Below are 27720 nucleotides of genomic sequence, written 5' to 3' on the forward strand. Positions count from 1 at the left end.
ACTCCTCCTACCAGCTTTAACAATTGCTCAGCCAGAAACAGAGAAGTCACAAGGTGGCTATATACTGCTGATGAGAAGGTATTTAGCAGTTTATTTTTACTAAAACATTTCCATATTCTGTGTAAAAAGAAATCCAATAGAAACTTCTCAACACGGTTTATACCTCAAGCAGGGGGCCTGCCTAAATCAGAAAATACATGCCTTGCAGTGTACAACTTTAAATGTTGCTGGCTCCTGCTCCCTTAGTCCCCCTTCACTGAATTTCTGTTCCTCGTGGGAAAAAGTTAACAGTGGACACTGTTTTTACAGCCGGTCTCAGCTTGGAGAAGGGAGGGGGAGGAGCAGGAGAGTGTCCTTTTCATTCTAGGCTAGTGTGCTGTGGGTTTATATTGATGCACACAGTGTAGGGAAAGACAACTTGAGCCACCCCGAAAGAGGAAGCTTGGAGAGACAGCTTCTAGTAAAAGTTCAGCCACTAGAAAGTGTGAAAAATGCAGCCTTCAGAAACAAAATATGGCAAGAAATCGGAAATCGTTACCTGTAATCAGAAGTCTCTGTGTGGTGTGCAGCCTCTATGTCTTCACTGCCCACTACCTGTGACAATAGAAAACATAAGTGTGTGTAATAATGCTCAGTTTCTGGACAACCTTTACAGTTTGCCACCACCATTGATAGTTAAAATGAACTTTTCAGTAACTACTGTTTGCATAAAAAATTCCTATGTGTCACAATACACAGCGAGTCTTTATTTTTTTTCTAAAAAGCTGCATCTTTTATAAAGTAAGCTCCAATCTTCCTCTCCAGAATATTTCACAGCATTCTTCTTTGACAAGGCAATGAGAATCATCCACAAATGTTTACCAGATGCTTCCATATCAACATCAATAGTTTCATAAATGCCCTAACTACATTTTTATATTCAGTTCCTCAGTGGGGAGAACAGCAAAATGGCATATGTGCAATTATTGAAAACCCCAGTGTAAAACAAAAAAACAAAAACAAACAAAAAAAGAAGCAAAGTAATGAAGTCAAGAAATCTACAATGTTGAGGTTACTCAATAGCCAGAAGTCATGTGTGGTTGCCAGAGTCCCAAAATTGTAGAACTATAGAAAGAAACCCCAATGTAGCGGGACTTTACAGGCAACATAAACAGACTGTATAATACAATTTTAATATTTTATTGAAGCATTAAAAGGATAAACCTATTAAAATTATTACATATTGGGCTGTATATACAAACGTTATACAACATACAAGATGTATATAACCTGTAATAGCACGTTGAAGTTACAATCCTATTGGTCACAAGACCACCGGTCTTTTGAATGTATAGAAGATAACATTGGGTGGGAGACAAATACCCACCACATTTTAAAAAATTTACATTTCTTCTTCAGGGTATACAAGGAGGAGCGATTTTCCGATGTCAACATAATATACAGCTGGTATAAAATGCATTAAGAGTCAGACTCAACTCCCCTACCCCATCCCCCAATGCCTGAATGGTGGATCACATATGGACATAGAATAACCCATGTGGTGTCCTATAGCATGGTGCAATGGCTCAGGAGGCGAATGTGCCAATGGGGGGGGGTCCATCTCACCTTGCACACAAATTTACCAGGCCTTAGCGATATCTGTCCTGTCTTGGATGACTGGTGATCCCATTGGGTTAGCAATGAGGTACCTACCCAATCCATTTTATACTGCCTGTATATTATATTAACATTCTGGCACTATAAATTGGAAATGTACTCCTATACAGGGTTTTTGCTTTCTATTGTTCTACAATGTTGATGTGGACTAAAATAAATAAAGCCACTAGTAATGTTAAAGTAGTGGATAATGAGGAGAATAAAACGAGACAGGGGCCACACATCTCAGGGACATCGCTGCATCTTCTAACTAACCCTAAAGCACATAGGTTCCTCTAGGTTCCTCTAGGTTCTAGGCATATTCTGCAATTTCAAGTAACATTTTTTTTTTTTTTTTTTTTTTAAAGAAAAAAAATTACTAAATTGATTTCACTGGTTTCCTGCAGTATAGCTCATCAATATAAAAAAAAAAAAAATACGAAAAAAGCAAGGACTGTTGATAAACAGTCTCTACGCATTAGGAGGGAACATGATTTTTTTTTTTATTTAAATTAAGGTTTTAATCAAATGCTACTGGTTTGTTGAATACATTCTAAGTAATAACTGGCTTATCGACATATATACAGTTGTGCTAATAAGTTTACATATCCTGGCAGAATTTAGAATTTCTTGGCCTTTTTTAGGCACCATGTACACGAGATGCAAATGCAAACACATCTAAACACATCTAAACACATGTTTTCAAAGGCAAAAACGGGCGTTTAAAACGCCCGTTTTGGCCGCGTTTGCATGCCGCGTTTTACCGCGTTTGCGTCTATCCGCGTTTATACCACATTACATTGTAGACCCTCCCAAAGCTCTGAGACACTTAAAAAAAAAAAAAAAAAAAAATTTACTTTTTGCTATAATAAATATCCCCCTCCCCCAAAAAAATAAAAATAAATTCTTCATCAGTTTAGGCCAAGGGTTGCACAAGGGTGTAGTGGATAGCACTTTTGCCAAGCAGTAAAAAGGGTCGCTGGTTCGAATCCCAACCACGACACTACCTGCCTGGAGATGACATGTTCTCGCCGTGCCTGCATGGGTTTCCTGTGTACTCAAGTTTCCTCCCACACTCCAAAGACATGCTGGTAAGTTAACTGGATCCTGTCTAAATTGACCATAGTATGGGTGTGTATTTATGAATGTAAAGTAGGGACCTTCGATTGTAAGGGACCGATACAAATCTACAATATGTGTGTAAAACGCTGAGTAAATTCACAGCGCTATATAAGTACCTGGAATAAATATTTTTTTGGGGGGAAAAAAACCCCACAATAAGTGTATATTGAGTATATTGTATATCAAGTTATAGCGTCTACCAGATAGAGCATATATTAATGGCATTTTATATAGTTTTTTTTATTAGTAATGGTGGTGATCAGCCATTTTTAGCGGGACTGCTACATTGCAGCAGACAATTGACACTTTTTTGGGACCAGTGACATTAATACAGTGATCAGAGCTAAAAAATAGCCACCGATCGCTGTATAAATGGCACCGGCAGGGAAAGGGTTAACACTAGGGGACCATCAAGGGGTTAAGTGGGGGGGGGTGTACTGACTTGAAGACAGAGATTGCTGTTCCTGATCACTAGGGAAAGACCCTTGACTCCCATCAGAACAGGGATCTGTTTGTTTACATTGATAGATACCAGTTCTGGCTCTCTAAAGCGATCGCGTGCGCCTCCAACAGCTGGTAAAAAGGGACCAACATACAGCTACGGCGAGTTGCGCAGCCGAGGCAACCTGCCACAGTAGAATGATGCTGGCTGGTCGGCAAGTGGTTAATATTGCTGTAGGCCTCTTGGCAGCCTCCCTGACCAGTTTTCTTCAAATGTTTTCATACATTTTGGAGGAATGACCAGTTCTTGGTAATATCACCGTTGTGCCATATTTTCTTCACTGGAGAACTCTTCACCGTGTTCCATGTATATCTAATGCCTTGGAAATTCTTTTGCATCCTTCTCCTGACTGATATTTTTTAACAAGAGAACCCTCTGATGCTTTGGAAGCTCTCTGAGGACCATGGCATTTGCTGTAGGATGCAACTAAAAATGGCAGGAAAGACCTACTAGGACAGCTGACCTTTATATTGTGTTAATCAGAGGCACTTAATGATGGCAGGTGTGTACCGACTCCTATTTAACATCAGTTTGAATACCGCTACACACTTATGCAGCCACAGTATTTTAGTTTAGATTTTTTCTTCTGGAATGCTCTACCCCAATATGTCCAACTATCTCCTACTTTGTTCACTTTCAGACGATCCCTGAAAACACATCTCTTCAGAGAAGCCTATCCAGCCCCGACCTTACAAACATTTTCTCCATCAGCACATTCCCCCCAGTTATTATCTCTTGCACTTCCCTCTTAGATTGTAAGCTCTCAGATTCCTACTGTATTAAAGTGTATTGTAGTTGTACTGTCTACCCTCAAGTTGTAAAGTGCTGCGAAAACTGTTGGCGCTATTTAAATCCTGTATAATAAGAAAACATTAGATTGATTCTCCAAACGCCTACAGATAAAAGCAATGTACATGAAAAAGAATTTATCTGGCCTGCAACCGATGTGCACACAGCCTTAGCTTTTCAGGGGGAGCCGATAGGGCCCCTGAAAAAAGGTGAGGGCAGCTTTGATAGGATCACAGAAAAAAGGGAGGGGGCAGCGCTGATGGGGCCCCAGAAATGAGAGGGCTCCGATTGGGGCCCCCCCACAGAAATAAAGGGGGGCTCTGATTGGGGCCCTTGTACTGAAAAGTGGTGGGACCCCTGATCCAAATTAATAAAAAAAATGCAGATCAGGCAGAAATATCTGCCCATAGGGATGACAGCTATATGACTGAGCACCCTGATAACTGGATTCCCAAATACCAATCGCAGAATGGATATTCTCTGAGGACCCCCTCAGGAGGTAATTGGTGGCAACAGAATCACTCTTCCGATTTTAACTATGTTGGAAGAGGTGGTCCAGTTGGTCATCTTCCTGGGGCTCAGTCAATAATTTGTGCTACATGATTTCAAATCCTTATTGTTCTAATATGGCAGTTTCGGCTGATCTGAGGAATGCTAGTTTATCAAAATGCCTCATTGTTCACCCCCCCCCCCCCGGTCATTTGGCCCCTTCAATCTCTGTTTTCAGAGATTTGGTCAACAATGATTTGCAGTTACTACAGGTCAAAAATAGGCGAGAGTTCATTTTTAAAAAGGGCTTGGAGCTTCTTAAAGAACGAAATGACATGTACCTAAAAAAAGGTACACAAGGATCCGGTTTGCCCCACTGGGAGGCCCATCGTTCGTGGCATAGATTTGGTTACTTCCAGGGTGGGCAAATACATAAATCATAGCCTGCAACCTTTGGTGATCAATACTCCATCCTATTTGAGGGACTCCACACAGGTTATTAATGCACTTAAGCTTGTGGAATAGAAGGACAGCTATATTTTCACCACTGCAAATGTCTCGTCATTATATACAGTCATTTCACACCAACATGGCAGAGAAGCAGTGGAGCATTTTTTGAAGGCAGATACTCTTCATGATATGCAGAGGATTTTTATCCTGAGCCTCTTGGATTATGCTATGGAACACATTTCTGGTACGATGGTTCTTACTATGTGCAGAATAGAGGTGTGGCCATGGGGGCTAAATTTGCCAACCTCTTTACGGCTAAATAGGAGGAGCATGTCGTCCATCAGGAATCCAGATCGGAACTGGTATTCTGTAAAAGATATATAGACATCCTTCTACTATGGGATGGTGATTTTGAATCCCTTTGAATAATTTATAGCTGGGCTGAAGATTAACTGGGGTATTTCCCTTACACATGAAGCCAGTAAGTCCGATATACATTTTCTTGATTTTAGGATTAGGGTTGTAGAGGGTGTAGTAGTTACATCAACCTACTTCAAGGAAAAAGACCGAAATGGCTACATTGATTTCAGGAGTTGCCATCACAAATCCTGGTTAAAATCTATCCAAGAGCCAATTTTTGAGGTTGATGAGGAATTGCACAAATCAGGATGATTTTGTGCAGGAGGCCTCCATACTCAAAGATTTTTAGAAAAAGGCTATGATGCCAATGAGCTGGAAGGAGCCTTTAAATCAGCACTGGATAGAAATAGGGATGGATTTACTGATTCTCAAACCTAGCAGTCAGGATGACCGTTTCAAATTATCTTTTGTCACTACCTACTCAAACCAGCCCTATGAAATTAAGAAAATCATGCAAAGGTGGTGAAAGGTTTTACAGGGCGATAGAGTTTTGGGATCAAACATACCGGACATGCCTTGAGTGGATTATAGAGCAGTACCTCCATTAAAATTACAGATATCCCCTAATGCTGTGGACCCTCCGATACAACTTTCTTTTTTTCCAGAACATGGGAGGCTTCTTCCCTTGTAGTAAATGTCCAATTTGCAAACTAAATGGCAATAAGTAGGAGAACGGAGTCCTTTCAGTCCACCTAGACTCAGGAAACATTTCCTATTAAACCCTTCATTACGCGCTCTACCAAGAATGCTGTATACATTGCTTGGTGCTCCTGTGGGCTTCAGTACATAGGGCGCACTGTACGCATGTTGCAAACTAGACTGGGTGAGCATGTTGCCAATATAAAGAGGCGTTTCCCTAAGCATTGTCTTGCCAAACACTATGCTTTGAAGCATGATTGTAATCTTGAAGGTACAACCTTTCTGGGAATCGCCAAGTTTTCCAGCTATTGGAGAGGGAGGTCTCCAGATTAGAAACAAGGTGGATCCATCAAGCCCAAATGTTCATTCAATAAATATTCAATAGGCTATCAATTCCTTTATCAATAATGAACTGTATTAATGTGCTCCAATTAATCCTGTTATTTAGCATTGCAAGTGTTGAGGAGGTCTATATGTGTGCAGATATATGTGGTTACTTTTCAAAAGGTAAATCTTTTTGATTGATATGCATTAAAATTTCTTCATATCCTCTGTTGGTGCAATACTTTTTTTTCAGCCACAAGATGTCACGGCTTCCCAAGTCCATCCATCTATACCTAACCTTTTGGGGTTGAAATTAACACTGTCTTTATTTTGACCGCTGTTTGGTTGTAATTTCTTGTCTGTGGAACGCATCAAGTTTCCGGTGTGCAAGTTAGCCCGTCCTGTATAATTAGAAGTATCACACGCTCTAATCACACCCCCGATGACGCATTTTCATGACAAAACGCTGGCTGGAGCAAAGACGTATGGCGGGACACGGTGGTCATCTTGTTGGTTGGAAACACTGGTCGTTCCCATATGCCTACCAGTACCTTTTAACATGCGAATGTATTAGCTTTTTTTATCAAATAAACTGTTTATTTGGATTCCTGCGCAATGAGCGTTCCTTTCTTTTACATTAATGTGGATGCTGGAGTTTATTGGTTGAAACCCAAATTGAATGGAAGCAGTTTCTGAGCTCTTGACTAATGGGAAGAGGATCAGTATAATCTCAGTGGAGTGTATCGATCTGTGCAGGAGGATCATTGGTGTAATTACCCAATACATTTATTGTGTGTACCCTTTACACTGATGGCAAGAGTCAGTATTGTTGGGTGCTGGAGGTGGCTATTCTATCCATTCTTATCTGAAATTATCTTGTGGTGGACTTTGGATTGTCCTTTACCCACTACTGATGAACTTTACCATTTATGTAGATGAATGCCTAGGAGTCTGCAAAGGGAAATTCTACAAGTGGTGCATATTTTAAATGACTGCTATTTTTTCTGTGACTGGCAGGCCCAGCAAATTCAGCCCAAAAGCTCCTTGTGCCCCTTTCACACATGTGGTTCATTCATTTCATCAGTTCAGTCGTGTCTTTGCAAAGAAAAAAAAAATAAATTTTTTTTTGGATGGAAGAAAAATAGGGATTGTCAAAAAACAGATGATGTTGACAGATGCAGATGTAAACTGATGTAAATGGATGATCTGTTTACGTCAGTTTTTCCATAGAAATGCCTAGTATTCCATAGAAATGTCTAGTTTTCATCCGTCAACAAGTGGATGAAAAACAGACACAGTCTGCATGTGTATATGCTGGCCATATACTATACAAAAATGTTTTCGGTCATTTAGACAATTTGTTTTTTGACCAGTTAGTGGGCACAAATCGGTACTCAGTTGGGATGTTTTTGAGCCAAAAAAAAAACCACCAAAAGGACAAGTTTGGAAATTTCCTGCGGAACAAACGATAAATTGAAAGGTTAATGTGTTTCCCGTCTAAACTTTTTGCACTAGGTATATGTCAAAAACCGATATCCATTGAACAATTCATCGGTCATTACACAATGGCACCATCAATTGCTCCAATACTTGGCCTATTGGAATAATGTACTGTCAGGTGTGAGCAGCCTATTGCATTAGGGTGTGCCCAAACACACATGCCTTTCTCTACAGCCACAGCTGCACGGGGACAATGAATGGAACGTGCTCCCTGCTGAGCGGCTTACTTTTTAATTAACAAAATGGAAGCATAGTGAAAAACACTTTACTATGCTTCAGTTATAAATGAACACAGTGAGCGAGTGAATTCAGTTAGAAAAGAAAGAAGCCAGTAAATTACATATTTACTAGCCCCTTCCCCTGCTGTCCACCCTGAAACATCCCCCGCATCAGTGCTGGGGTGAAGAGGTGGGAGGCAAGCAGCACTGTGGGGTAGGTGGGTTCCAACACAGCCTGGGCAGTACGGGGAATTTGGACCGCACATAGCTTTTGCCTATGGTACTGTGGAAAGAAATGAAAGGAGTCACATGGTCACATTTGGTGCAAACCATAGACAGTATTTAAAAAGGAAAAAAAAAACACATACACCATTGTGGTGAAAATGTTATGGTCTGGGACTGCTATGCTGCTTCGGGCCTGGGTAGCTTGCAGTATTCAAGGCAACTATGAAGTCTTTTAAAGGTCATCTGTTGGATAGTTCAACTGGAAATGGATTCTTAAACACAATAATGATCCAAAGCACATTAGGGAAATTGAAGGCTATAGTCAGTCTACAAATAAGAGCATGAATTCTATTGTAATGTTTTTCCCTGATTTGAATCCCATTCTAATGGGATTTGAAAAGGGCAATTCATGCCAAGACCACCACGAACACAAATTAAAGACATGTTCATAGAGGAGTGTACAAAAAACGTCAAGAGTTGACATCAGAGTCTGGTGAGCATTTTACACAAAAACCTGTACAAGTAGTAGTTTCTGCCATCTCGTGTTAGGCAAGAAGCGCCTCTAATTTCTACCAATTAAGCAAGCCAACAGAGAAAAATTAAGTCACTTGAACTTGAAAATTAAACAAAATCGGTAATTTTACGATCCAGATTATCTGTAACCATCCTTAAATGTATACTTAACACCATACCCCTGTGTTTGCAGTTCGATGCTCCCTCCGCCATTTTCTTCTGTCTCTTGACAAAGTCAAGTGGTTTGAGATTTCCATTTCAGAGTTATCTTTGGTAACTGCTTCAGGTTCTATTGTATTAAAAATAAATAGAAAATATGTTGTTAAGCACACACGGAGTAGAATATAGGATTTTTTCATCATAGTTACCTGTAAAATTCTTTTTTTTAGTAAATCATGAGACACAGAGTTAGGCTAATAGTCATTACCTACTGGGTTACACGCCATCTCTAGGTGAATGGACACTGGTAGACAAAGTCTTAGACAGGAAGTGATCCCCTATATAACCCCTCCCATACAGGAAGTACATCAGTTTTTTAAGCAAGCACTGAATCCTCAAAGAGGGGAGAGATCCGTGTGCCATGATTTATTCAAAGAAAAGGATTTTACAAGTATGACGAAAAAAATCCTATTTTCTTTTTCATACATCATGGGACACAGTTAAAGGGTCACTAAAGGAAACATTTTTTTTTGCTGAAATGACCGTTTACAGGGTATAGAGACATAATAGTTAACTGATTCCTTTTAAAAACGATTAAAAATAGATAAAAATCAATCATATAATGAACCTGTAGTTTTTTAGTTTCGTTTTTGCATTTAGTTTCGTTTTAGCATGTTATGCTGTATCTGTGCTGGACAGTGCCATAGTGCAGTATTGGTTTGAAAATGAAACTAAAATCTCCCAGTACTGTGGTGATCAGGAAACAGACAACCAGGAAGTGTCCAAAACAGAGGAGAATTACAGCAACATCAGAGCAAAAACGAACAATGAGGACATGAAACCAGGACTGCAGTAAGGTAAAGGAAGCTTTTGAGCTAAAAAAAAAAAAATTCCTTTAGTGACCCTTTAAGCCTATATTCCTTACCTACTGGGACGTCCCAGAGCAAAAGCCTTGAGGGGAGGGCGACACCCTGCCAAACAATAGCCATCAGACCTTATACGACAGCCCACAGTACACTGCAGCCGAACTCCTTGGCTGCTCGAACATCCACTTGATAACATTTTGTGAATGTATGAACTGTAGACTAGGTAGCAGCCTTACAAATCTGAGCCACAGATACTCGATGGCGAAAAGCCAAGGAGGTTCCTACACCCCTGGTAGAATGAGCTCTCACCCTAAAGGGAGGAGCTTTACATTTCAGACCATAGGCCTGAATGACCAATTGACAGACCCAATTGTCAATGGAAGCTTTGGAAGTTGCCTGCCCTTCTTGAGACCTTTTGGTAAAACAAAATCACGGCAGATCTAGACAAATAAACCTTGACTGCCCAGACAACATCCAAGGAATGCAGTTGTCTATTCTGCCAAACGAGGCGAAGAGAAAAGAAAAAAGGCAAAATAATGTCCCGATTTAAATGAAATGCTGACACCACTTTTGGTAAAAAAGGATGAAACCTTGTCGTGGTGAAGGATCAAGTATGGTTCCCTGCAAGACAGGCCTGCCAACTCAGACACACTTCTAGCTGAGGTGATGGCCATCATGAAGGCTAGCTTGCGTGACAGCAAGGCTAATGGAATTTCCTTGATGGGCTCAAATGGTTGTTTCTGCAACACCAGCACCATGTTCAAGTCCCAAAAACAAATAGGTGACTTTATGGGGGGAAGCAAACAAGTTGCCCCCTGCGTAAATGTTCTGACCAGCGAATGGGAGGCTAAAGGCCTTTGGAAGAATACGGACAGGGCCGAAATCTGACCTGTTATTGAACTCAAAACTAATCTGGTTTCCACAGCCGACTGTAGAAAAGAGAATTCTCCCAATCACGTATTTCCGAGGACGCCAATTTCTGGCTTCACACCAAGCAATACAAGGAATATAGTACCTTGATGCAGTAGATCAGGGCGACGTGGAAGTGTCCATGGCCTGTCTATTGTCAGTCTCACAATCTCCGGGGACCAGGGACTTCTGGGCCAGGCTGGTGCCACTGGAATGACTGGAACCCTCTCTCCAAATCCTGCGCAACAAATGTGGAAGGCGAGGAATCGGAGGAAAGCATAAACCAGGTAGTACTGGCTCCATGGAACCACCAGAGCATCTACTCCGATTGCCAGAGGACACAAACTGCTGTAGCTTGTTGAACCTGGATGCCAATAGATCGACCTCTGGCCATCCCCAATGCTGGCAAATTTCCTGGTACATCCATGGGTGCAGGGACCATTCCCCCAGGCAGATCTGCTGGTGGCTGAGATAATCTGCCTTCCAGTTCTCTACTCTGGATAGAATCGGCACATGGCCCTCTGCCCAGGCTAGTATGTGGTTCACCTCCTTCAGAGCTGAATGACTCCTGGTACCGCCTTAATGGTTTATATAGGCCACTGCAGGATTGAACCCTCATAGGGCAGTCCTGAAGCTCCACTGTCCAGGACCATAGGGCCAGGCGTACTGCCCGCAACTCCAGGACGTTGATGGGCAGGATCTGTTCTGTCCGTGACAATTTCCCCATAGCTGTGAACCCTCTAGGGTCGCTCCCCAGCCTTAGCAACTGGTATCTGTGGTCAGTACTCTACAAGTTACCGGGAGAAAGGATCTTCCCTTTCGCAGGTTCCAATACTGCAACCACCAGTTTAGGCTTAAGCATGCCTAAGGAGATGATAATCCAGGGCTTGTCCTCTCCTGTTCCAAGCCAACAAGATGTCTTGTTGTATAAGCCTAGAATGGAACTGGGCATAGGGCACTGCCATGGAGGACACATCCTTCCTAGAAGACTCATACAGAGCAGAATGGAGGGTTGTCTAGTGCCCCTTATCTGATGCACCTGAACCTTCAGGGCACAGATCCTTACGGGTGTCAAAAATACCCTTGTTTGGACTGTATCTAGGATCAGACTTAAATTCTTCAAACTTTGATCTGGTCTCAAGGCTGACTTTTCGGTATTTATGACCCAGCCTAAGCTCTCCAAATACTGCACTGTGCAGATTATGTTCTGTTCTAGAGCTTGTAGTGAGTGATCTATGGGCAGGAAGTCATCCAGATACCAGAGCGCCAAGATCCCTTGGGCACTTAAAAAAGACTGGTGCTAGGATCTTTGTGAACACCAGGGGAGCTGTAGCAAGCCCGAAGGGCAGAGCCACAAACTGTATAGGACCGTTCCTCTATTGCAAACCACGGGAACCTCTAAAGAGGCTGAAAGATAGGTAAATAGCCTATCAGGAGCGAGGCTACAACTGAGTGGACAGACTCCATCCCAAAGGACTGGATTAGCAGATACTGGTTCAGGAATCTTAGATCCAAAATGGGCCTTGTGTCCCCGTTTGGTTTCTGAACCGAAAAACAGGTTTGGATAAAACCCTGCACCCCTTTTGAATACAGGAACCTGTACAATCACTCCTTGATGCACTAAATGATGTAGTGCCTGAAACAGCAAGTTCATTTTTGGAGGATCCAATGGAATACTGGATCTTAGAAACCTGAGGGGGAACTCCCCGTTACTCCAGCTTTTAACCACGGGATATGGTAGAGGTGACCCACTCGTCCTGAACCACTGTACGCCAAATGTCCGAAAAGTGCAGCAGCCTTACCCCCAACCTCATATAGTGGAGGCATCCCCTCAAAAGGAGGGCTTGATGCAGAGTTTAGAAGAGCTTTGGACCCAGGGATTTTTCTGGGCCTGGCAGCTTGCCCGTGACTCTAGTGCCCCGTTGGTGGCAGAACCACCTTGGCACTGAGACACCTGGTGCTTCTCTTCACCGGAAGTAGAGAACTCTTCCCTCCGGAAATCTTTTGGATGCATTTGTTCAAAATAATTACCAAACGTTCCCCATGAAAGGGGAAACCTGCCAATAACTTCTTACAAGGAAGCTCGGCTGACCATTTCTTAACCACTTCAATACCGGGCACTTACACCCCCTTCCTGCCCAGGCCAATTTTCAGCTTTCAGCACGGTCACACTTTGAATGACAATTGTGCGACCATTGCTGCACTGTAACCAAATTTATTTTTTGTTCCCACAAATAGAGCTTGATGGTATTTCATCACTACCGGGGGTTTTTTTTTTTTTGCACAAAAAAATTGTTTCCTTTATAAAATTGTGTAAGTAAGTTTGATGCGGCACTGGTGGGCACTGATGAGGCAGCACTGGCAAGCAATAGTTGGCACTGACTGGCAAGATGGACGGGTACTTACTGGCATCCCTGGTCATCCACCCATTGTGGTCATCCCTGGTGGTCCAGTTTGGGCATCCCCGGGGGGAGCTGGTAAGCTGTGTGCGCTGTGTGAGACTGATCCACCGCAAGACCGTACCTGTGATTGTGGCTTATCCTGCTGGATGTCATATGCTATACGCCAGGGGGGGGGGGGGGGGGGAGTGGTTAAAGGGTCACTAAAGGAATTTTTTTTTTTTTTTAGCTAAATAGCTTCCTTTACCTTACTGCAATCCTGGTTTCATGTCCTCATTGTTCATTTTTGCTTTGATGTTGCTGTAATTCCTCTCTGTTCTGGACACTTCCTGGTTGTCTGTTTCCTGATCACCACAGTACTGGGAGATTTCTCACTGTGGTGACTAATCAAGGAGGTGCAATTACTGTGTGTCTAAAACTCAGCACCAATCCAGTTTTGTTTTCCAAACCATCACTGCCCTCTATTGGCTCTTTGTCTCTGTACATCAGAGAACCAGGAAACAGCAAAAACAAAACTAAACTGTAGGTACATTATATGATTGGTTTTTATCTATTTGTAATCATTTTTAAAAGGAATCGGTTAACTATGTCTCTATACCCTGTAAACAGTAATTTCAGCGAATTTTTTTTTTTTCCTTTAGTGACCCTTTAAGCCACAAAGTCTGCACATATGTACAGACAAGAGAGCCAAACAAGAAACCTGCTGTATAGAATCCTTTAAGGCAGGGGTGGCCACACGTGGCCCACGGAGCCCTCTGATGTGGCCAGCGACCTGCTTTGGGATAGCAGGTTCACAAGCTCAGATCGCTGGCCTATCATCTCAGAGCATCAGTGTTCTGAATTAAGCCAGCGGTAGAGGAGGCAAACGGCTGCAGAGGGAGCAGAGCCACATAAGCATATGCTTCCTGTATAGTGCCGGCTTCTGTCACAAGCAGAGTGATACCAAATGCCATCTGCCTGGGACAGCAACAGCACGGGATACCTGAATGGAAGACTTATTAAAAGGTAAATTTATTACTAAAAACTGTGTATATTTGGGCGTATCTGTTCTGCAGTGGTTACTGGGCTGCATTTGAGCTAATCCACAGGTGCAGCGCAGTGCACCTTTGGCTTACCTGCAGTGAGTCATAGACTTCTGTAATTACCTGTGGGTTTGGTGTGCTTTCAGAAAGTGTGCCACACCTGCAGGATATAATAGATATCGATGGCAAAGTGCAGCTAATCCAGGAAAGCCACGTGTCCACTGCGCTGCAACTGGAGTGCAGGCAAACCGGAGCACAGCAGTGTGAAAGCAGCCTCACGCCCATTTCATGTGATTGGTTCAACCCACACAGACCCTTAATTTATCTCTATGGAGCGGCAGATGTAAACGACTTGTGTTCATTTGCATCCACCTACCTCCAATCCAATACCCACTAAAGAAAAACAGAAGGGGATCCATCCCCTTCCATCTGGTTGGATTGGATGGGAGGGGAGGGCACACAGTAGAGTGGGATGTGTTTATGTCCGCTCTGCATATACTGAGCAGACACGACCTGTCTTCCGTCCGTGCCACTTATTGTGACCTGCGACCAGTTATCAAGTTGCTTATGTGGCCCTCGCTCTTCAAAAGGTTGGGCACCCCTGCTTTAAAGGCATCAATAGCAAAACACAGCGCTCAAGGAATATCTCTTATTTTTAGCAAGATCATCCTCCTGGTTAGGCCTGTCAGGCCATCTGATTTGATCCTTAACGGACTGGCAGATATCAATTGCTGCAGCAGCTGGCTGAATAGCTGAACTGGCCAAAAAAAAGGGAAGTCTTTAAAAAAGACCCCAGTTTCTGGTCAACAGGGTCTTTCAAGCCCTGTGCATTAACCATCGGACAAGTCAAGTTCTTGTTTAAGGAAGAGACTGCTGCATCTACAGCTGGCATGCTCCACATTTTAATGAACTTTTCATCTATGAGATATAAATAGGGAAAACCTCTTAGGAGAAACAAAAATTGTCAGGATGTTCCCATTCAACATACACCGCCTGTTCCAACAGTGTGTGTAAGGGCAAAGCCTGTGCGGCCAGAAGAGGCCTCAGGAACCCCCAAAGAGGACAAGGGGAGCTCAGTAACCTCTGCAAGAGGCAACTTAAAGGCAGAATCATCTTGGCAAGAGTCTGGATCAAAAGCCTCTGCGACTGAGAGGCAGACACCAACTGGATATCTTCTTGTCCAGATTGTTCACAAACAGACTCATCTGCCAGGCCCTCCACAGAATCCAAAACCTTTAGCTCTTCCCCATCCTCAACCCATTATTGTTCCAAACTAGGAGGCTCGGGGGTCTGTCACACTTCTTGCCACCGTGCGTGATAGAGGCAATAATGCCAGCAATCCTGTTCTCTAACTTGGCTAGGGCCGAGGACAGTTCATCCTTGGTGATTAAGGGTGAAGCAGCAGTGTTGCCTGTAGGCACCATACCAGTTAGGCGCATCTGCTCAGATTGCCCTGAAGCCTCTGGTCTTTCAGGGTATACAACACCATGGATATGACTAGGTTCATCAGGAGCTACTGACAACATAGGTGTGCCCTTCCCTGAAGTGATAGTCCCGCACTTTTTTGAAGACATTTACTACAAACAGGAGTACCTGGGTGTAGTATTAAACACCTCAGAAGGGAGACCCTTTAGTAGGGCTTGCCCTAGGCAACAATCCTGCCAAGCACCTTAGCCTGCCAGGCACCACCTGGTGACTCACGTGACCCGGGTAAGGAGAAATGAACTGCTGCAAATGCCTGGTTCAGAGCCTGTGTCCCACAGCTACCTTCTGGAGGCACTACAAGCTTGGCATACACAGCTTAAATAAGCTGGCTGTGCGCCGGGATGTTCTGTGCATGCATACGCACATGTGAAGTCCTGGCAAAGGGGCGTGACTGTATTCACATATGAGGTGAATCTCCTTGCGCTCAGATAAGGCTACGGTGAAGCTGCGTGTGCCATGGCCACTCTTGCAAATGCACGTGCCCTATGGCGAACCAAGGCGAAATGGTGCACTGCCCTGTGCCATCATACAGATAAAAAAACAACCAAACACAAGCAAAAAAGAAAAAGTACACTTTGCAAACACACACACACAGCTAGCCCAAAACTTCCCTGTATGGTCACCACACACAGGTGTCCAGCCTCTAGCTAGCTTGACTGATTGTTACAATCACTGGGACACCCCACAAAGTAAATAAGGTTTCACTTACCCGTCCAGGCACTGAGCAGCTTAGAAACTAAGAGCCCAATCTTCACACATCACGGCGGCTTCCTGTCACTTGAGGACCTTCAAGGACAGGGTACCCTTTTCATGTTTAGAGTCCACTCCCTTGGACCTGTACAGCACCCTACAGGAATGCCTTAGCACTGTGGCATCCAGGATTCCACTTCGCAGGGTCCAGCGCCCAGAGGTCACATTACAGGCAAAACCTTGCAGGATCTTGTGTCTTTGCGAGACTCGGGTACCATTTATTTAAGCATATAGAGCCTTGTCAAATGGATCAGATCGGTAAATTCCTTGATTCATTTAAAAACAGTTTGTGGGACTAGAGACCTGGAGCTCAGAGCTCAAACGTGCCCATCCACCTTGCAGACACTGGTAAAAAAAAATGATGTACTTCCTGTATGGGAGGGTTATATAAGGGATCAGTTCCTGTCTAAGACTTTGTCTGCCAGGGTCCATTCACCTAGAGATGGCGTATAACCCCTGTAGGTAATGATTAGCCAAACTCTGTGTCCCAAAGAAGACATTTTGACTTGCCAGTAAATTCAGTACAGGACACAGGCTGAGTATTTATAGACCGTGGGTTATAGGCTGGTACCTTTAGTAAATGATTGGCAAACTTGAGCGCTCACCCAGTGGATATCCCCCTTATAACCCTACACCACTCTGAGTCCTCTGTTTTGAAGGTCCAACAAGGGTCAACACCCACTTTGCTTTGTGGTGGACTCTCATGGCTCTGGCTATGTCCCAGGCTTGAAGATCAAATTCCTTTGAGTGCTTAGGAGAAGGGCACAAAAAGGTCTTTATCGAGGTGGAAAATAGACGACGAAAGGAAGAAAAGAGTCTTAGGTTAAGACTACCCTTCTCTTTGCGAGGAAAGGCTCCTTAAAGTGAAGGGTTCAGCCAAAAATCAACGTTCTGCCATTAGATCCAGCATACTGCTGACATCTGCAGTATGCGGTTTTTTTTTGTACTTATCGTTTTATCAGCGTTGTTATCCGGCTCCGAGCGGGGATTTCTGCAGGGAATAGGCGTTCCTAAGCCAAGTGGATTTGATTGACGGGCTGCTTAAGCGTGTCACGCCTTCCGAAAATACCCAAACTGACACTCGAGTGTTTACGGCGCCTGCACCTGCCATGTAGAGCCGACTGCGCAGGCGCCGTAAAAACTCGAGCGTCACTTCGGGTATTTTCGGAAGGCGTGACGCGCTTTAGCAGCCCGTCAATCAACTCCGCTTGGCTTAGGAACGCCTATACCCGTAAGGAATCCACGCTCGGAGCCGGATAACATAGGCTGATAAAACGATAAGTACAAAAAAAAAAAAACAGCATACTGCAGATGTCAGCAGTATGCTGGATCTAATGTCAGAAAGTTGATTTTTGGGTGAACCCCGGCTTTAAAGCGGGAGCTGCTAGCTCAGACACGTCTGACAGATGTGACAAGAACCAAGAAGGCTACTTTACAGGCAAGATCAAATGGATATGCCAGATGGGTTCAAAGTGTGGCGTCTGCAGGGCAAAGAGAACCAGAGGTGCCAAGGTACCACAGGGTGCTGTAAGGATGGCCTGATCTAAGATGCACCTTGAAAAAAGGATTAGACAAGAGAGTGAGACCAGAAGTTTTTGAAAAGGAAAGGACAAGGATAAAAATATCTTTTCAGAATGCTTAAGGCCAATTTTTGGTCAGGTCCTGGTTGTAGAAATGCCAGAATGCAATCTCTAGGATTTACAATGAATATAGAAAAGAATCACCCCACTTTAAAATTACATTTTGTTGCTTTACAGCCTAAAATGAAAAACTTTTATCCAGCTGTAATTTTTTTTATACAGCCAAAAAAACAGTCAACAGCCTGTGTGTACATGGACACATAGGATAACATGATGGGGAGTTCCCCCCATCTACAGACAATAAACATGTCTGAAGCCAAAAACAGCAGCTGTAAATATGCCCAAAAACGTCCAGTGTGCATAAAGCCTGAAGGTGATCATTTGTGGACTACAATCTTCAAGTCATTCCACAGAAATGTTATTGGTTTAAGACTGGACTCTGACTAGGCCACGCAAGAACAAATCACCCTTTTCTCCATCAAGCACTGTAAAGTCATTTTTGCTGTGTGCGTTGGGTCATTGTCATGTTCAAAATGTAAACCACCTTCCCACTGACAACTTTCTGGCAAAGGGCAGCAGATTTTCCTGAAGAATTTGATGGTATTATGCCCCACCTTTTTTTCCTACCCTGACAAATGCTTGTCAGGGTAGGGGGGGGGGGGGGGGGTGACAAAATATTTTGGAGGTGTTTAACACTGCCTCTGGGTTCTCTTTATTCCCTTGCGTTTGCCCCTTCTAGGGTGGGTATATGATGATCAGATTCAGGTAGAGTTTTTAATTTGATTACAGATGCCCTTGGGTGGTAATCAACACCCTGGTTAACGAATGTGCCACATTTTAAAATTGGATTGAAAGGAAAAAATTGACTTTATAGGCACATTAGAAAGTAACACATTTTTAATATTTGACAAGATAAATACAAAAAATGCATCCAATGGAATACACAGATGTTGAAACAATTTAAAATAACGAACCACGTGATTAACCACAGAAGATACTCGATACTAAAATGACGCCGCAACGAGTATATTTTTTGTATTTATCTTGTTAAATATTAAAAATGTGTTACTTTTTCATGTGCCGATGAGGTCAATTTTTTCCTTCCATTCCTTCAAACCAGATTCAGGTAGGAGATTGTGATTCTGGATTAAAAACTGCTGCTCAATGAGAAACATGATTAATGGAATTCGCTTTAGTCAGGAAGGCCAATAGTTTCATGCGAGATGGAATCAGATACAGAGACTGATGTCAATATCGGGTACTGTTCTAGGTTAAGGGAGGCCTCATTTGTACAATACTGAGTGTTGTGTGGAGCTTTTGGTAAATGTTTGCTTGGACTTTTGCTGTGGCCTGTCACCTGGTTGCCATCATTACTATGGGTCAGGGGATTCTCGGTGGGATATTCACAAAGTAGGGTGTTTAAATATGGCTATATGTCCAAGGGGTAGAATACGCAGCAACCAAGATCCTGTAGCCAAGTCCTCATGGCAAATGGAAGGCAGAAGCTACTATGTGTCTTATAAGGGGGCTTTTAGTAGATAGGGCAGTAAAGTGCTCAAAAGCTTGCCAGTGCCCAATAACCTGAAGGTTCCAGCCTACAATCGAATCAAAGCATATTCAACCTGTACTGAAGGATTAGGGTATTTTAGTTGCAACTAATTTGTAGACTTAATGAATACATTGGGTTATATTCATAAAAATGAGAATGATAAAAACTGCAGGGAAGGACTGCTCCTGATAAATCATTACTAAATTTGGTCAATTGGCATGCCATATAAGATATAAATACTACTGAGGCAGTTTACCACGGTCCCAGGCTTCCCACTTCCGACTGCTATGGTGATTGGTGTGGAAATAGTTCTCCCTTCACCTTCTCCCTACCCCTGCAGTCTTCTGGGACACTGACAGGTCCCAGAAGTTTGCATTCACGATGCGCAGCATGGCAGTGGGCACACAACTGTAAAGCAGCAAGCTGCCACAGCAGGGTGCCCATGATAAAGATGCAGACTGGGGTGAGCAAAACGCTGGCTCGTGGGACAGTTGAGTGGCTGTTTTTTTAAAAGTTGGCAGCTAGTTTTTGTAGCTGCCAACTTTTTCCACAAGTGACTGGAACCTAGCTTTAAAAGTACAGGTAATTTTTTTTTTTTTTTTTTTAAAGTGTATTTTGTGCATGTACTCGAGAGAGGAGCCGGACTGCAAGAGTTGGGAGTAGGCAGGCCTCCCCCAGAGGCAATCTGCCACCTTTCTCCATGCCCCGGGTGGCAATGGCGGGTGTGTGAGGGGATCCTCCCACACAGCCCGCCCTACCTGCTCCGCTTTGAAGCCCAACGGGGCAGAGGGACTCCCTATAAGGGAGTGAGAGGATTAGCCCGCTCAACCAGCCCCGTTAGTCCTTCGCCTCTCTTTTAGAGACCGCGTGGTCAAAGTGCGTGTGTGTTAACCCAATTTCGAGTGCGTGTGTAGGTGTGGTGGTTTTTGTGGGAGGGGGGTGGGCGTACTAAGCGCAGGCTTACCTCGCATAGCACACCCACCGGGAGCCGGGCTGAGACCACCAAACTCAATTCACATGTAGCCGAGACCGGGATCCGAACCCCTAGCTGCAGAGGTGAATGGCTTGTCAGCGCAGTGCCAATCACGTTGAGCCACCGCAGCCCCCCTCAAAAGTACAGGTAATTTTAAAACAGCAGAAAGATAGCAATTATCTTTAGCTTGGTTACAACCTAGCTTATAAAAAGACTAAAATATATAAAAAAAAAAAAAAAGTGTAAATTTTAAAATGCATCACCTTTCTTTGCGGAAGAATTCACAGTATGTACAGATAACGAGGTGGAAGTTTCAGTGTTCAGTGCCAATTCAGTTTTTCTTTGCTCCTATTACAAGAATACAATATATAGATCACGTTAGGTTTAAAAAGTACTATATGCTATTCTATAACACATACACCAAATTATATTATATATATATATATATATATATATATATATATATATATATATATATATATATATATATATATATATATATATAAAGTCTATCCTTTAAAAACATACAATGCTTTATTTGTACTTCGCATAAACACTTTTTTTATCCAGTATATAATGCACAAAGAGAAAGAAAAAAACAAAAAACAATGATAAATCATTTCATAAATGTTTTCACCTTTAAAGTGACATATAAACTGTACAAATATTTTAGGTGGAGGGAAATTAAAAAAAAAAAAAATTTGTTTGCATAAGTGTTCACACCCTTAAACACTTTGGCCCGGATTCACGTAGCACTTACGCCGACGTATCTTGAGATACGCAGCGTAAGTGTCAATGTGCGCCGTCGCATCTATGCGCCGTGCCCATAGAACTCGATACGCCTGAAATTAGGCTTCATCCGACCGATGCAGGTTTCCTACGCCATTGTATCGTCGGCACATATTTACGCTGGCCGCAAGGGGCGCTTCCATTGATTTACGATTCGAATATGCAAATGAGGGAGATATGCTGATTCACGTACTTGCGCCCGGCGCATTTATATACGCGGTTTACGCAAGTCGTACGTCTTCCGTAAAGTTAAGCCTCCTAAAGCAGGGGTAAGTCATGTTAAGGTATGGACCAGGGAACAGCCGTCATATTTTACGTCGTGTACGTATTAGTACGTGAATAGGGTTGGGCGTAGGTTACGTCACGTCGTAGGCAGTGATTCGACGTATCTTATGGAGTATTTTAGACGTGATTCTGAGCATGCGCACTAGGATGCGTCCACGGGACGGCACATGCGGCGTTCGTTCGGCCCATCATTTTCATGGGGTCACGCTTCATTTAAATGTATCACGCCCACTTCCACCTACTTTGAATTAGGCCGGCTTACGCCAACGAATTTACATTACGCTGGCACAACGTTGGGAGCAAGTGCTTTGTGAATACTGTGCTCGCCGCTCTGTGCTACGTCGGCGTAGCGTATATTTGATACGCTACACCAGCATAACTATGCGCTGAGGTACGTGAATCCGGGCCTTTGTTGAAGCACCTTTTGATTTTATTACAGCACTCAGTCTTTTTGGGTACGAGTCTAACAGCATGGTACATCTGGACTTGGCAATATTTGCCCTCTCTTTGCAAAAACATTCCAAATATGTCCGATTGCGAGGGCATCTCCTGTGCCCAGCCCTCTAGAGTTCACCCTACAGATTTTCAATCTGATTTTTATCCTTCTCCAAAACTGCTCACTAGATGAGGTACATTGATAAAATGTTATCACACAACCACTGATTGTAGGAAACGATTACACAAAATAAGGGAACCTGTGTACAAGTTTCCCCATAGGAAAGATGTATAGGCCTTGCTGCTGCTTTATAATCATCTCCCTCCATAATATGGCCTGGCAGAGGAGAGGGGGGGGGGGGGGGTTATAAGAGGTAAACAAGGGGGGCAGACGCCGGACCTTGCCGGAAAGAAGTCTCCCACACGCATGCGTGGGAATGACGACATCGCGGCTCCAGCCACTCACATCGCTGGAGCCACGATACCCAGAAGACACTCCGAGGCAACATGTCAGCTACCTCGGCGTGGACCAGGTAAGTTACCGATGCATCGTTCTAAGGCAAGCATTTCATAATGAGCTAGTATGCGGTGCATACTAGCTCATTCTGCCTTTTAGGTGACCAAAAAAAAAAATATTCAGGGACTATACGACCGCTTTAAAGGGTCCGCTGCCTGTTCTGCTTGCTCCGGTAAGCTTAGATGGTCAGGCGAACAGTGGGAGAGGGGCTCTAGTAGCCATTAAGACACATCAGGGTGAGAAGCAGTGTCAAGTGGGATTATGATGGGGGAATCCCACCAATAATGGAAGGTCCTGGAAAATTTTGCTCTTATTACATGCTAAAGACAGCAGTAGCAGAATAACATTACTGCGGTCAGATGGCTAGTAGCCCGATGCTCTGGTTGGATACTGACTGGGGAACGGTTTACGGTGGTGGAAGAGCCCAAGTTCTCCCGGCATGGGAAGCAATTAGAAAAAGGTAGGGGTTCAGGAAGATAATGGGGTCAATTTGTTTAGTTAAATATAATTTAGGTATGCTTACATTATATGTACTATAGGGTTGACAAAAAAAACGGGTTTGCATCATAAGAAGTCGTAGGGCGACTAGGTGTGTTAATATGACAGATCAGATTCCTGCCTTGCTTGCCCACACTCCCCATTATAAACGCCTCTCCTCCCGGTGGAGGAAAGTCGGAGGCGTTTTTATTCTTCTTACTCCGAGGATAGCAGACAGGTCCAAAGTCGCGCCTGGCCTGCTACGCTCTTATTTGTATTTTTCTGAAGGGCCCGGATATTTAATACTCCGACCCAGAATCCCCCCCCCCCCCCCCTTCTCCTCATCTCGTAACCGAATGCAAAAATGACCAGCATAACTCTAGCCTCCTACAACGTTAAGGGGCTAAATAGCCCAGAGAAATGCACCAGACTCCTCGCTGAAATGGAAATATTTAAATCGCATATCATTTTTCTCCAGGAGACACACTTTAAAAAAATAAATAGAATTCCTAACTTAGGGAACCATAGATTCCCGACAGTGTATCATAGTGCCTTCCAGATTTCTACGTCAAGTGGGGTATCAATTATCCTTTCTAAACAGATACCATGGAAGGACTCAAAAGTAATCACGGATGATGGGGGTCGCCTCCTTATTGTGAAAGGAACCCTTGGTGAGCAAAAAGTTACGCTAGTTAACTTATAACTACCAAACGAGGATCAAGTCTCCTCACTTGAGGTATATCTTCAGCTGGTTAATCAATATGGGGAGGGTCTCCTGCTGTTGGGAGGGGATCTTAACATGGCGTTGGACCCCATGCTAGATGCGTCAAAAGGCCCCTCCCACCTATCATATGCAAAACTGCGTAGAGCTAAGAAACTCCTCCAGGAGTTACAATGGATGGATAGCTGGAGAACTCTTCATGTTCAGGAAAGAGATTATATATTTTTTTTCCGCAAAACACAGGACCTATACCAGAATTGATTATATATTTATATCCCAGAATGCTTTGGCATCCATGCTTGAAGCCTCTATAGGTTCATTATCCTAGTCGGATCATGCGCCAACAAATTGTGTTATAGAACTGGGGGAGTCAGACTCCCACAAGTGGCACTGGAAGATCAATTTTAAAAGAAACAGAATATGAGAAAAACTTAAGCCAGGAACTGGATTAATTTTTTTTTTTTAATTAATAAGACCCAGGAAGTTACCCCATTCTGTCTGTGGGAAACACACAAGTGTGTTATTAGGGGCACCCTTATATCTTTGGGGGCCCATAGGAAAAGAGTGCTAAATGAACTCGCTACTTAAAGATATTTGTACACTGGAATTGGTACATAAAATATCCCAAGCACAGATAGAGGAGACAAGCCGAGCAGGCTGCTAGCAAATGCTCTTCGAGAGACTAGGACATGGAATCATATTGCACGTATTAAAAACACACAGGGATGTGTTAGTTAGCTCATTGCAGGCGACTGCATAGGCCTTTAGGGACTATTATGCTAGCCTATCAGTTAGAGGGGCTCTCCTCGCCCTAAATGTCAGTATTAAATCTTTAATGAGAACATTGAATATACAAGACTTTGTACTGTAGTTTGTTAAAGCAGTATCAATTACTAAAATATTAAATACAGTACAATTTTTGTACTTACCCTTAATCTTTTTCCTTAACTCCGTTAAAAAAAGGACACCGCTAATTTTAAGGGCTTGTTCAAACCAGATGAGTTGGAACTACACTGACCGCTATTACCAACACTGCACCAAAGCATAGACAAGGAAAAATGCCTAGTCTCTAATGGTCTCCAATCCAATAGGAAAAGAAGTACTGCATGCAATACCATATTGAGGAATGTCACAAAAGGTGAAAAATCTGCTTAAGTAGGAGAACCATACTTCAAATAATCTAAACCCAAAAGGACCCCTAGACACATGTTCCCTATGGGTGGTGCCTGACAAGTTTGCAGCACGACTTGTCTGCCCACAATCTAAGGGAATACAAAATCCTTCAAAGAGGAGGACATGAAGCACACCAAAGTGCACACATTTACTTCCTCAAGACAGATAGGCAACAGGGGGCAAAATAGCTGCTTTTATAAGACGCCTCTCCTCAAATCCTAGTGAAGGTCTTGCAGCACCAAGGTGACAACAAAAGAGTCCAGGTCAAAGGGCTCACTTACAGCGGGATCCCATAAAGCAGCAGATAACTCCGGGGCATTGTACTTTATTCCCAGATATGAGAGCCGATCTGAGAGACAGGAGTCCTCCCATGATGGGAAGAAATCACCCCATGGGTCCTAACAGACTGCTGGTACATACCAGAGAATTTACATTCATAGGAACTGGATGTCTTACCTCAAGTATAGACTCCATGACACCAAGAAGGAAACTAAAAAAGCTAAAAGGTCAAGTGGAGAAATGCTTTTAGTGTTGTGCTGAAGGAAAACAAAAAAGGTGCAAATAACGGCTGCCGAAAAGGGACACGATTTTGCGGTGCTGATGTGGTTTTTATGTGACTTCATACAGCTCAAATAAATGCATTAAAAAAAAAAAAACACGGGTGCATTTTTGATGCGTTCTCAATGCATTTTAATGGGGAGGTGCATTTTACGTTGCGTTTTTTAACCACTTCCTTACTGGGCACTTAAACCCCTTCCTGACCAGAGGACTTTTTGCGATTCGGCACTGCGTCGCTTTAACTGACAATTGCGCGGTCGTGCGACGTGGCTCGAAAACAAAATTAACGTCCTTTTTTCCCCACAAATAGAGCTTTCTTTTGGTGGTATTTGATCACCTCTGCGGTTTTTATTTTTTGCGCTATAAACAAAAATAGAGCGACAATTTTGAAAAAAAAAAAAAAAATTTTACTTGTTGCTATAATAAATAGCTCAATTTTTTTTTTTTACGTTTTTTTTTATCCTCAGTCTAGGCCGATACGTATTCTACATATTTTTAGTAAAAAAAAAAAAAAAAAATCGCAATAAGCGACTGGTTTGCGCAAAAGTTATAGCGCCTACAAAATAAGGGACAGAATTATTATTATTATTTTTTTTTTTTTTACTAGAAATGGCGGCGATCTGCGATTTTTATTGGGACTGCGACGTTATGGCGGACACATCGGACACTTTTGACACGTTTTTGGCGCCATTCACATTTATACTGCAATCAGTGCTATAAATATGCACTAATTACTGTATAAATTTTTTTTTTACTAGAAATGGCGGCGATCTGCGATTTTTATTGGGACTGCAACGTTATGGCGGACACATCGGACACTTTTGACACATTTTTGGCGCCATTCACATTTATACTGCAATCAGTGCTATAAATATGCACTAATTACTGTATAAAAAATTTTTTTTACTAGAAATGGCGGCGATCTGCGATTTTTATTGGGACTGCGACGTTATGGCGGACACATCGGACACTTTTGACACATTTTTGGCGCCATTCACATTTATACTGCAATCAGTGCTATAAATATGCACTAATTACTGTATAAATGTGACTGGCAGGGAAGGGGTTAACACTAGGGGGTGAGGAAGGGGTTAAATGTGTATCCTAATTAGTGTTCTAACTGTGGGGGAGGGGGGGTGACCGATCTGTGTCCCTATGTACAAGAGACACAGATCCGTCTCCTCTCTCCCCTGACAGCACCGCTGTCTGCGAGAGCCGGGAATGAGAGATGATCTCATATGTAAACATATGAGATCATCTCTCATTGGCCGCACAGATCGCCTAGGAAACGGCCGCTCCGATTGGCCGTTCACGGCGATCTGTGACTGGCTGTGTCCAAGGGACACGGCCAGCACAGCAGTTCCCCGCTGCGCGCTCGGGAGCGCGCGCGGGGAACGCGAAAAGGGGCGGCCGTAAAAACACGGCCTCCCAGAGAAGTAGAGCCACCCGGCGGCCGTATATAGTCGTACGGCCGTCGGGAAGTGGTTAACTGACCAAATATGCACCAAAAATGAAGCAAGCAGGATTTCCAAAGCAGCTGTAAAAAGTGCCAATAATGGCATACAATTCATATTCGGTTAAATTCATGCTATTTAACCAGTTGCCAACTGTCGCACAGATATACTGCGGCACAGATGGCACTGCTGAGCAAAATCCCGTATGGGTACGTCCTACCCGTTTTCGGCCACTAGAGGGTGCGATCGTGTGTACGAGCCCCAGCATGGGAATTTGTGTGCGTAAACACACAAATCCCTGTGCTGTCAGGAGAGGAGCCCTAACGTTTCTTTACGAAGTAGGAAAAATAGGGCTTCTCTCCAAGTCACTCAAGTGTCATAAGTATCCGATCTGTCTGTCGCATTACCGCTAAAAATCACAGACCACCATTACTAGTAGTAAAAATAAAAAATTGCAAAAAATATCTTTCAACTTTAGAGCAAACCAATCAATATATGCTTAATGCGATTTTTTTTTTTTACCAAAAATGTGTAGAAGAATATATATTGGCCTAAACCGAGGGAAAAAAGGTTTAAAAAAAAAACTTTTGGGGATATTATAGCAAAAAATATTGTTTTTCCAAAATTCTCACTTTTTTGTTTATAGCAGTAATCAAATACCACCAAAAGAAAGCTATTTATGGGAAAAAGGACTTGCTCCCTCCCTCAGTTTCAAACAGGAGTCGGGAAGGAGGCCTTAAAGGCGGAAGTTCCACTTTTGGGTGGAACTCAGATTTAAGAAAGCTTTAGAAAA

The 27720-nt window shown here is 43.1% G+C and overlaps 1 protein-coding gene across 2 annotated transcripts in view; it reads right to left on the bottom strand.

The window, feature by feature from the left end:
• Positions 1-27720, bottom strand: part of PPP1R12C (protein phosphatase 1 regulatory subunit 12C) — a 150537-nt gene that overhangs the window by 22402 nt on the left and 100415 nt on the right. For both annotated transcript variants that reach the window (XM_040325759.1, XM_040325758.1), the window contains 3 exons: positions 20782-20866; positions 9006-9115; positions 539-594 (listed from right to left, as the gene is read on the bottom strand). In XM_040325759.1, the coding sequence (XP_040181693.1) occupies positions 539-594; positions 9006-9115; positions 20782-20866 (251 nt within the window). The remainder of the gene's footprint in view (positions 1-538; positions 595-9005; positions 9116-20781; positions 20867-27720) is intronic.

This window comes from Rana temporaria, chromosome 10, assembly GCF_905171775.1.
Source record: "Rana temporaria chromosome 10, aRanTem1.1, whole genome shotgun sequence".
In the NCBI taxonomy this organism is placed as follows: domain Eukaryota; kingdom Metazoa; phylum Chordata; class Amphibia; order Anura; family Ranidae; genus Rana; species Rana temporaria.